Source organism: Balaenoptera musculus, chromosome 16 (genome assembly GCF_009873245.2).
Source record: "Balaenoptera musculus isolate JJ_BM4_2016_0621 chromosome 16, mBalMus1.pri.v3, whole genome shotgun sequence".
Classification (NCBI taxonomy): Eukaryota; Metazoa; Chordata; class Mammalia; order Artiodactyla; family Balaenopteridae; genus Balaenoptera; species Balaenoptera musculus.
The window spans coordinates 40,268,437-40,280,808 of record NC_045800.1 but is presented as its reverse complement, the minus strand read 5'-3'; the positions used below and the strand labels follow the sequence as shown (position 1 = coordinate 40,280,808).

The following is a 12,372-nucleotide window of genomic DNA, read 5'->3' as shown; positions in this document are numbered from 1 at the left end:
ATCACTATGTGTGGTATTAAATATTTTAATATCACTACTTGTGATATAAAATTCTTATTATCTCAGGCTGTGGCATTTAATGTTATTGGCCAATGGTGCTACCACTGAAGTGTATTTGCTGGCTTTAGTCCTTTTATTTTTTTCCCCACTCATCTTTAAGGTTTTAACAGTTGGCAGATTTTCCTGAGTCAGGTTGAATAATGTAGTGTTTGAAACAGAGCTGCAAGGGAATATACAAGCCACCTCACTGCATAGACTCAACTTAATTTTAAAAACAAAAGTAAACAGAAAAATCCAAACCTTTTAACTTCGTTCTTAAAAAGTCTTTGACACAGTGAAATATCTTCATTGGTCAGCTCCCCCTTGTCAAATATCTCAGGAAAGCTTAAGTATGGAAAGTTGAAAGTATTCAAACTAAGGCAGATGTTATTCAAGTTACCAATTTGTCAGATTTCTTGTAGGATGTTTAGGTTCTTTTCTGTTAGTACTGAAGTACTTTAGTCCTGAGGAATTTTTAAATACTCGCTATAAATAATCGAAGGAGAAAGAATTACTCAGATATTTTGCCCAAGTCAGTTCATAAAAGAGCTTCCACAGCCACGATAGACATACTTTGCAGATAACTTTTCTATGCTAATCACCTTAATCTGGTATCAAGATGTTTTCCTACAAACAGAGAGCTTTTAGTCTTGCGTTTTTATTGGGGTCTCTTTGAATAAGACCATTTGAATAATATACTGTCTAAGGTTTGGGGCACTTTGAGTGGGGCACTCAAAGTGTGAGGAACAGGCTTCAATTTAGTATCTGCAGGCAAAAATTCTAATTCGTGTACAGCTGAAGTTGGAGCAAAGAGCATGCGATTCAAATCTCAAAAAAATCCCTGTGTAGTTGGGAGAACTGGCTGTGGGAATCCAGGTAAAAATATGACATGTTTTTGCAAATTCACAAACAGGGTATATGCCACTTAATCTCTCTCTCATTGTAAACTAAGTGCCTTTTCCAACCTATTTGTTTCCAGTAACTTCAACTTCTCCATTCTTGTGATTTTAGAGAACCTGGGGCATAGAATTAAGGTAAGAGGCCCTGGGTTAGTGTAAATTTACATTGCTCTAGCTGTGAGTGTAGTGAAAGTGAAATCACAACCAGGAATAAGACTTTAGAAAACCATGATAATAATATGCTTCCAGATATGGCAACTGAGTACGTCAGGGGTATTGAATGGACATATTAGAAATTCCTATCCTTTATGGGGTTTGAAAATAGACGGTAACACTCTCCTTTGTTAGTATAATCCCAAAATATTTAGACAAAAATGTGAAATTCAAACAACACTGGAGACATTGTTTGGTGTTATGGAAACCAAATATAACAACTGACTTTTTTTTTTTTTCTCCCCATGGTATCTGGAATGCTTGTAATTGGATAGACGCAATCAAAGTGACCATTTTCATATCACAGTTAATAAAGAAAACTTGAGCCTATTTAAGCCATGAATAACCTCAAGGCATTTGTTAGATTTGTTTCCAATATATTGTTAATATTTTATATTTTTATATCCTCATCCCTCAGGGGAAAATCAATGGTGTTGTTTTATAAGATAAAAGTAACATAACATGGATTTTTTCCCCTCTATATCACTGTGGTTTTTGTTCTAAAAAAATATTCTTCTTCGTACTATCAGATCTTCCTCCTGGTGCTACCATAATAACCAATAGTATATACTTATTTATTTTCAAAAGAATCCCAATTGATTTTTCCCAGATGAAAAACAAAGAGCTTGCTTCAAACAACTGTTCTTTTAGTTGGATCACTATGGACAAGCTTATAATCATAACTTAGAGCATATGTCAATCTATAGCTTTAATAAAAACATTTCTTTTTTGGATTAAAGACTTGAATGTAAGATCTGAAACCATAAAACTCCTAGAAGGAAACTTAAGTGGTAAGTGTCTTGATATCAGTCTTGGAGATGATTCTTTGGATTTGACACCAAAAGCAAAGGCAACAGAAGCAAAAACCAACAAGTGGGGCTACATCAAACTAAAAACTTTCTGCACAGCAAAGAAAGCCAACGAAATGAAAAGGCAACTTTCAGAATGGGAGAAAATGTTTGCAAATCATATATCTGATAAGGGGTTAATATCCAAAATATATAAAGAACTCATACAACTCAATAGCAAAAAAACCAAACAATTTGATTAAAAAGTGGGCAGAGGATTTGAATAGACATTTTTCCAAAGAAGACATAGGGATGGCCATAAGGCACATGAAAAGATGTTCAACATCACTAATCATCAAGGAAATACAAATCAAAACCACAGGGAGCTATCACCTCTCACCTGTTAGAATGGCTATTATCAAACAGATAAGAAATAACAAGTGCTGGCGAGGATGCGGAGAAAAGGAAACCCTTGTGCATTTTTGGTGGGAACATAAATTAGTGCAGCCACTACGGAAAACAGTACGGAGGTTCCTCGAAAAATTAAGAATAGAACTACCCTATGACCCAGCAATTCCACTTCTGGATACTTATTCAAAGAAATAAAACACTCTTTTTTTTTTTAACATCTTTATTGGAGTATAATTGCTTTACAGTGGTGTGTTAGTTTCTGTTTTCTCCTCCCTCTTGCGTCTCCCTCCCACCCTCCCTATCCCACTCCTCTAGGTGGTCACAAAGCACTGAGCTGATCTCCCTGTGCTATGCTGCTGCTTTCCACTAGCTATCTATTTTACATTTGGTAGTGTATATATGTCCATGCCACTCTCTCGCTTCGTCTCAGTTTACCCTTCCCCCTCCCTGTGTCCTCAAGTCCATTCTCTATGTCTGCGTTTTTATTCCTGTACTGCCCCTACGTTCTTCAGAACCTTTTTTTTTTTTTTTAAGATTCCATATATATGTGTTAGCATACGATATTTGTTTTTCTCTTTCTGACTTACTTCACTCTGTATGACAGACTCTAGGTCCATCCACCTCACTACAAATAACTCAATTTTCTTTCTTTTTATGGTTGAGTAATATTCCATTGTATATACGTGCCACATCTTCTTTATCCATTCATCTGTTGATGAACACTTAGGTTGCTTCCATGTCCTGGCTACTGTAAATAGTGCTGCAATGAACAATGCGATACATGATTCTTTTTGAATTATGGTTTTCTCAGGGTATATGCCCAGTAGTGGGATTGCTGGGTCATATGGTAATTCTATTTTTAGATTTTTAAGGAACCTCCATACTGTTCTCCATAGTGGCTGTATCAGTTTACATTCCCACCAAAAGTGCAAGAGGGTTCCCTTTTCTCCACACCCTCTCCAGCATTTATTGTTTGTAGATTTTTTGATGATGGCCATTCTGACTGGTGTGAGGTGATACCTCATTGTAGTTTTGATTTGCATTTCTCTAATGATTAGTGATGTTGAGCATCCTTTCATGTGTTTGTTGGCAATCTGTATATCTTCTTTGGAGAAATGTCTATTTAGGTCTTCTGCCCATTTTTGGATTGGGTTGTTTGTTTTTTTGATATTGAGCTGCATGAGCTGCTTGTAAATTTTGGAGATTAATCCTTTGTCAGTTGCTTCACTTGCAAATATTTTCTCCCATTCTGAGGGTTGTCTTTTTGTCTTGTTTATGGTTTCCTTTGCTGTGCAAAAGCTTTTAAGTTTCATTAGGTCGCATTTATTTATTTTTGTTTTTATTGCCATTTCTCTAGGAGGTGGGTCAAAAGGGATCTTGCTGTGATTTATGTCATAGAGTGTTCTGCCTATGTTTTCCTCTAAGAGTTTGATAGTGTCTGGCCTTACATTTAGGTCTTTAATCCATTTTGAGTTTATTTTTGTGTATGGTGTTAGGGAGTGTTCTAATTTCATTCTTTTACATGTAGCTGTCCAGTTTTCGCAGCACCACTTATTGAAGAGGCTGTCTTTTCTCTCTTGTATAGTCTTGCCTCCTTTATCAAAAATAAGGTGACCATATGTGCGTAGGTTTATCTCTGGGCTTTCTATCCTATTCCATGGATCTATTTTTCTGAAAAACACTAACTCTTAAAGATATATGTACCCACATGTTCATTTCAGCATTATCTACAATAACCAATATATGGAAATGACAGGTATAGCTATCAATGAATGAATTAGTAATGGATATGTGGTGTATATATACACAACGGACTACTATGAAACCCCTAAGAAGAAGGAAATCCTGCCATTAGTAACAACATGGATGGATATTGAGGGCATTATGCTAAGTGAAATAAGTCAGAGAGAGAAAGACAAATACCACTGTGATCTCACTTATATGTGGAATCTTAAAAAAAAAAAAAAAGAGTTCTGGCTCTTAAATACAGAGAACAGATTGGTGATTGCCAGAGGTTTTGGGGGGAGAGGGGCAGCAAGGGGTGGGTAGAATGGGTGAAGGGGGTCAAATTGCACAAACTTCCAGTTATAAAATAAATAAGTCCTGGGGATGTAATATACTCATGGTAGCTAGAGTTAATAATACTGTGTTGCATATTTGAAAGTTTCTAAGAAAGTAGATCTTAAAAGGTCTAATCACAAGAAATTTTGTAACTATGTATGGTGATGGATATCAACTAGACTTATTGTGGTGACAATTTTGCAATATATTCAAATATTGAATCATGCATATCTGAAACTAATACAATGCTATATGTCAATTATACCTCAATATAAAAAAATAAGACAACTATTTTTTATATCCTCATTAAAAAAAAAGACTACCCACAGGTGTTAGGTTCACATTCGTTATCAGAGGAAGTCACTGGAATGTATTTATTTAAGGCCTGATACAATTTCAAAAAGTGCTCTTGTGAACAAGAAATGACTCATGCACATTGAGGAGCTCTTGAATGTCACCTAGGATTTAGTGATGACTGTGCAATTAAAAATGCATTAAAATGCTAGGCAGCTTTCAGGCTAATCTAAGGAGAAAGAAAAGAGGGATCAACATTTTCAATCATGAAAGAAAATGGGTATTGTTGGGGGAAAAGGGATCACAAGCCAGGTAAGTGAGAAAGAAAAAAGGTGTGGATAGACAAGCTATTGAGTAGGAAGGGCAATTTCCTCAGACTTAGACTATTACACCCAAGTAGATGAATGCATTTTGAAAGTTACTCCAAGTGGTCATCACTGGCAAAATAATGGTTAAGAAAAAATAGACAAGACTCAACACAATCCTAAATTCTGAGAAATGACTGGATCTAAAAAGCCAAATAAGGACATTTTAAAATATCACATGTTAAGAGTAAGATAGCATTACTGTAGTCATTTGGTAAAACTAACACCCATGATGGAATCTAATCAGAATTATAAAGTGATCAGCCTGAGAGTATAATTTAAACAAATTTAAAATAGTATTTAAGAGCTATAATCATCAATCATAAGTACAATCTCCCTGGATAGTATAGAAGATAGCACAAAAGGTCCTGAAAAACTAATGACCATTATTCACACCTTACAGTTCTTACACAACATTCAGAAGTTGTTAATAGATATTATTCCTTACACATACACAAAACCTCTGCATCTAAAAATGCAGAGATGTATTTGTACACCATCAACCACAGACTCTTTTCTGAATACAACCTCCACATCTTTGGGCATGATAAACACACACGACTACATACACACTCATGAGACATCTGAGTCTGTGTCAAAGAAAATGCTCCATCACTCATTCCCTTTAATGATGGATGTTCTGACGCCAAAACAGTTAGGATCATAATTTGCATTCAACAGCCAGTTCCTTCTTGTTCAATCAGATGCATAATGTCTATTTAAATTTACCAAGCATGAGAACAACAGAGGCTAGTGCAAATGAACAGCATTTTATAAGAACCTAATAAGAAAACTGACTTTCATGAAACCAAGCAATCATCTTACAAAAAAACCTTTTGCTATATAATTAATTTAAATATTTGATTCAGTTTATTTAAAGTATTTCTTTAATAATAATTCAATATTCCAAAATATTAAGCACCATGTTACTATCAATTGCTGGCTTTTGGAAAATTTGCAGTTTCAGTTAGATTAAATGAGCAATAAACAAGGCTGAAATATTTTTATAATTTAAACATTTTAAAACCTTAAAAAATTATTCATAATACAGAGAAAGCCTGTTTTAATCCAAATGTGCTATTATGCTCCCTTTTGCCCTGAAAGTGATATATTTCTCATGAAAATGAAGCATGATAGTAAAATCTGTTTACTTAATGGAGTCACCACTGCTCTTTTTTCTAGTTAAGGTACTTTTTAAGTGAGTTAAAGTTCTGGCAGAATCTTTTATGGTTCATAGGGCTTCATTATTCTTTGAGTCATATAATTAAATAATCACATGAAATAAAAACATGGCAGTGCCTATCAATCAAAAGAGTTGTGTTCTCAGAGATCAAGAATCAAATGCCAAGAAAGACTCATCGAATAAGGGCCCCAACTGCCATTGATGTTACAGTGATTTCAGTGACTAAAAAGGTGAATCACTAACAAGACCTATAAGAATTTCTGTGACTCTAGCTGGCCATGCATTCTTGAGTTCTTTACAACCCGTTTTAATATCATATTGTCAATCATATGCCATACTTCTGAGAGGAAAAAAAAAAGCAATCTATAAAATAGTCAGTGACACCCAGACAAGATTAATTAACATGAACAATTTGTCGTTTTGCCAACAGGATTGTTTTAATGACACAACCTAATCAAAGTAACTTGTGACTGCAATCATCCACAGGATGTGTCGGAAGAACTTTTCAAACATGAAATATACACGTCTGCCTGAAGATGTAATGGACTTTCCACTGTTGGCTTTGGCATTCAGCTCTGTTTGTTATACACTCATTACATCCTGTACTCAGGAAGAAGGAATATTTAAAACAAACTTCTTTCCCTTCTAACTACTGCAGCTGCTTCTACCAAGCAATAAAAGTTGCTAGAGAAATCATATATACACATACATGTAAAATTAGGGAAACAAGCTGCTTTAACGCCTTGATTTAAAATAAGCTCAATCAGTAGAAAAGAAAAACGCTGTATTATACAGCTTGATGAGCAGCTGAGGACAAGAATATACTCAGACGCAGTTCTAGGATTCAGAATATCTTACTCAGTGTCTGAATGAGACGAAGGACATTTCTCCTCAATTTTTCTAAACTACTGAATGAATAAGTGAAATTTATGTGGGGAATGCAACCCAAAATAGACAGATACGTAAAATTTTCTTAAATATGATTCTGAGGCTTTAAAGGCAGAAAAATGAAAAGTCTTGCTTCTGTTTAATTCTAATTTATAAAATTATATCATTTTGTAAATCCTAATTTAATGAGTTCTAGGTTAAAGGATACTTTTCATAAGTCAGCAATAAAACTTAGCTCAATGTTAACAATCATCCTTTAGGAGGAAAATATCAATTGTATTGCAAAGCAATAATTAGAATATAGATTATTTTAATCTTTACAAAGATTAAAATTGAGAGGCATGTTAACACATCGCAGGTCTATGGAAAAGACACTGAAAGTATCAAAAGAAAAAAGAACAGCCTTACTCTTGACGGTCGCCGTCCGGGTACAGTTGTAAAGAATAGCCAACTCCCCGAATACTTTTCCTGGACCCATCGTGCACAGCTTCACACCTTCTTTTGTAACTTCAACCTTACCATCTAAAAAGAAGAAGGAAAAACACATCATTTCGATTCTCTCTCATGCTTCATTTCATTTGTTGCATTTCCAAGATGAGATGAGGAGGGCCAGGCTCATTTTCAAAAATGCAAAGCAGCTACCAACTAACACAAAGTCATCCTCAAGATGCAGTGCAAGAAATGCAATAAAATATGTAAGTTAAGAAATCCATATCCTTTCCTAAATTAATCACTGATAAGATTAGAGATGAGACTAAAAGAAAACACCAAAAAATGACAGAGATAAAAATGGCAACATGTGAAATTATTCCAAATGCAATATTAGAAAACTCTGGTAATTCCAATTTTAAAGTCATTTTGAATTTGAAAGAAAAATTGAGTGTGTACATATTATACAGCACACTTCATACTTGGGAATTCTCATCTGAGTAAGGTAGCTATTATGCAAAGGGAAATTACTTTGATCCTAGAGCATTATTTAATTGCAGCTCACGGCATCTTTTATTTTTAAACATCTTATCCGACTTGGGCAAGACTGTTTCATCTGCTTCCCAGCCCTGCAACATGGACTGTAAGGAAACCAAACTATAAGGGTTGAGGAAAAAGAAACAGACACTGGGACTGTTGATGTTCCACAAAGGATTTGGAAAATGAAATGCTAAAGAAGGAAAAAGCTAAGTAAACAGCGGGCACTGGGTATACATTGTTGCCTGAAAGTAAGGAAATGTTATTCATGAAGGAAATGAAAACAAAAATGCATTTTTAAAAAAGTCATAGCTATGTACACTAAAAATTCCATCACCTAACATAATGGGGGAAGAAATAAAAAGGCAACACAATCTATTCTACACTTAATCCTACCCTTCTATTATTCCTCCCAGTAACTTAGCCACGGTCTACAAAAGGAAAACCTAATGCTTGGCAGTAGCTAGTGACTGAAAGGAACTAATGCTACCAAGTTTGTCCAAATGTCAGGCCTTCATGCATTGACTCCATAATTATCACTTTATCTGTGTGCTTCCAGTAATATTTAACTTTTTGGAGTTTTAGCTTTACATTTACTCCCTCCTTTTAAAAAATCAATCCAGTTCTACCTAAGCAATGATATTTATAAAATTATAGGGTTGTTCAAATACCTATTGAGATAAAATCTTAAATATTAAAAAACTTTTTAAAAAGCTGAATTCATGTACCACTGATACGAGATCAATCCTTCAGAGGGCATTGTTCTACCCTGAAAACTATTTCATCTGAATGGTATCAATGGAGAGAGAATGCTGCAGTAATTAGGGTAAAATTTCAGACAAAATCTACTCACTACTCTTGAACTGTGTATCTGTTCCTCCTCTGTGTGTTAAGAAGCTATTTAGGAATGAATGTATCCAACAATCCTAAAAGTTTGGAAATACTTTTATGCAGGTATGACCACTAAAAAGTCTAGCTTTTTCATGCCTTACTTCTTGACTTCAGGAAGGGAAACTTTCTCTTGATAGGTACATCAAAACCAGCCCAGGAAATTCATATTTTTTTAAGCTTCAGTTGCTCCTTCCATGATATCCCCACTCAGCCCTTTCTCTCAATGGCAAGCCTATTCCTCTAGAAATTTCATCTGCCACTCAAGAATGAAAGCTAGGCTCAGAATACAACATAGTTAAGACATTTATACATCATTTGAAGTCAGACCAGGAGTTAAGTTCTGGTTCTCTTATCGGTTCCTTACTAGCCTTGTGTCCTTGGGCAAGATGTTAATTTTTCTATGCCTCAGTTTATTCATTAATAAAATGATAAAAGCAAAGTACCTATCTTATTGCATAGTTTATAAAATGAAATGAGATAAAGCAGGTGCAATGCTTAGCACAGTGCTGGCATATAGCAAATCTCAGTAAATACTACCTGTTATTATTGGTATTATTTGCATTATATTTCTTTCTTATCATTTAAATGTAGGTAGGGCTTATTAGATTACACTGAAGCACAATATTCCATCATCTATTACAGAAACCAATCAAGGTCCATGTAGGATAATATTTTTTCGTTTTTGTTTTTTAAATGGAGAAAGGATTTGTTTCAGATTTTCTCCCTATGGGGGGCTGAGGAGAGAACTTTGGGGTTTTAATCAATATCATACCCAAAGAAGAAGGAAGAATCTCAAGAATTCACACTGATCTACCTGGCAGAATGCAGTATTTTTGTACTCCTTCCTACTTGGCTATGTCCAGCCAACATTTGTTGTAGTATTGCTTCAACAACTATAGTCTTATGGCGGAGGTTCCCATGAATAACATAGTAACAATTTTCTCACACATAATATTTTTTTGACTTAAAGCTCTAACTTTAACTATATTACTAGAACTAAGAGCAGAACGAATAATGCCTAAAGAACTTTCATACACAGCTCATTTTGTACAAGTCTGCTTCTCTGTCTCTTTGGGTCCCACGGTTTAAAGTCTTCAGTGGAAAGGAATCTATAGGAATTAGACCACTGCTAAGAATCCTGCTGGACAGTTTCAGAGTTAGGTCTTCTTAACCACTAACCAACCTAAAAAAAAACGACCAGACATTGGGAGTCTTGTTTTAGCTCAATGGTTTCTTAAAAGGCATCTGTGGACCCATCACATCAGAACTAATTTATAAAATCCAGATATTCCTCCCTCTGGGAAACTGTAAATGTCCCTCAACCCAGTGATCACTCTACTTGGTCCTAGAGCCTCTTACTTCTCTGAAAAACCATGCTCATATAACACTGATCTGTTTTAACTTATGGACAATTCATCTTATAACTGTTCATGTTTCCCATTCTCATATGACTTCTAGAAGGTTCACAGCATAATTCTATAGGACTCTGGGGTTTCGAATTTGTGCAAATTCTAGTTACAGCTCATTTTCCTGATCTGATATTTTCTTAATTTTCTCAAGATTAATTCATTTTTTTGGAAAAGACAGGTATAAGTGATTATATATATATGAATAATTGGTGTTGGTAACAGAAGGTTGAATCCCATATTAATTAAAATAGCAAAAAAAAATTTAAAAAAATACTTGCTGAAACAAAAATAGAAAGTTGGATGTCAAACATCTTTTCCAGATTAAGTTAAACACTGCAGATTCAATATATTCACAATAGCCAAGGAAGAAAGGGATCTGATCTCATATAATAGTTGAGAAAGGTCTAAAAAGCACTGTATTTTTTTTTTTATATGAACAGAAAGATCTAAATGTTAAACAGAAACAAAGTGTTTGTAAATTGTTACCCTGAGTCATAATTTGATCACTTATCCTTCCTCATACCTGTTGTGTGGATGGGGAGTGAGTAATTTAGGGAGGCGAGATCGACTGGACACTAAAAAGAAAGAAAGGTACACACAAGGCATTAATGAGAGTTTTTTGAGAGACATTTAGAAGTGCTGTCATTTCCAAGAGCCCAATAAGGTGAGTTATTGATGTGAAATGTGAATTTGGTTAAGCTCATTCACTGTGCCACACACCAGCCTTGAAGCAAAATTAGAAGTGATTATACATTTACAAAGGATTTCCAAGTATGGACTAAGTGGTTCACTTAAAAAAACTAAGAACAAGACAGTCAAAAGTTTACTGCATACACCCAGCAGCTCTTATTCCCACCTGATCAACCTCCTTTAAAGTATTAGATTCATCTTGAAGCCACTCCCCTCATATATACTCCTTTCTTTTTCACACTGTGTCTGAAAACAAGATTTGTTTTAAATGGACTCCATGTCCATGGAAAGTAGGTAGGCCTACGTGTGGTAATTTTGGTTGTGAGGGGAGGGTTATGAGGAGAGGGATGTGGGGAAACAAATAGGGAAAAAGTCAAGTAGGCCTAATATATAGCACACTTGTGCAGAGGCTTACAGCACTGTAGAAATAGGCCAGCTTGGAGGTTTTTATATAATTGTAATTTGCTGTTAACTTTAGAAATATATTTTGATGAATTTACCTCAGGTCAGCTTTGATTAATGTAATTTCTATTTCTTTAAACAACAGAAGAGAATCATTAGCATTTATTCATGACTGTTTTCATACTTCAATTTAGTTTGATTTTCAAATATGTTAGATTTCAAATCAAATTTTTTTTTTAAAGAATAGCAGAAGGACATTTTCAAAACGTCCTAGTAGAGTTCTAGACTTTTTCCATGATTTTCCCTGGCTAAACTCAACAGCGACGAGAGGCTATTTATTAGAACTGTTACTTGAGGAACTCATAATAATCCAAAATGTGGTTAATTTATGTCTTCTACTTCTGCTCTTTTTATTCATTTTTGATTTTTTTTAAAAACATGTGATACTACACTGGTGTTATTTTTACTATGCCCTATCTCTACCAGGAAAGAAAAGAGACATTCAAATCATTTTAATTTGAACTTTGCTAAACTGTTAAAGTTGTTTGTGCGAGAGATGTTGGAATGCTGGCTAAGATAAAATGTAAGGGTTATTTATAGTTTCATTTGGCTCTTTTTATCACTCCTGCCATTAGCATGAATAATTGAAAGCTTTATCACAGTAACTTGACTGTATTTTTTATTTTACTTCAGGTACCACATGCCCATTTATGATCTGCAATGGGCTGAGTCATAAGTACTAAATTTTGCCACTTTGAGGAATAATCAACCTACCTGTTGCTCTTTGGTATCACTATTTATGTACCACTTTTGGGAAATGCTAAGTGTTAAGAGATCCATAATAAAGCATCCATACTTTTATCTATCTTTTAT

At 34.7% G+C, this 12,372-nt stretch overlaps 1 protein-coding gene across 3 annotated transcripts in view; it reads right to left on the bottom strand.

Moving 5' to 3' along the window:
• The window catches only part of PRKG1 (protein kinase cGMP-dependent 1), a 1,248,399-nt gene that overhangs the window by 780,613 nt on the left and 455,414 nt on the right, over positions 1-12,372 (bottom strand). For all 3 annotated transcript variants that reach the window (XM_036828090.1, XM_036828088.1, XM_036828091.1), the window contains one exon: positions 7,550-7,663. In XM_036828090.1, the coding sequence (XP_036683985.1) occupies positions 7,550-7,663 (114 nt within the window). The remainder of the gene's footprint in view (positions 1-7,549; positions 7,664-12,372) is intronic.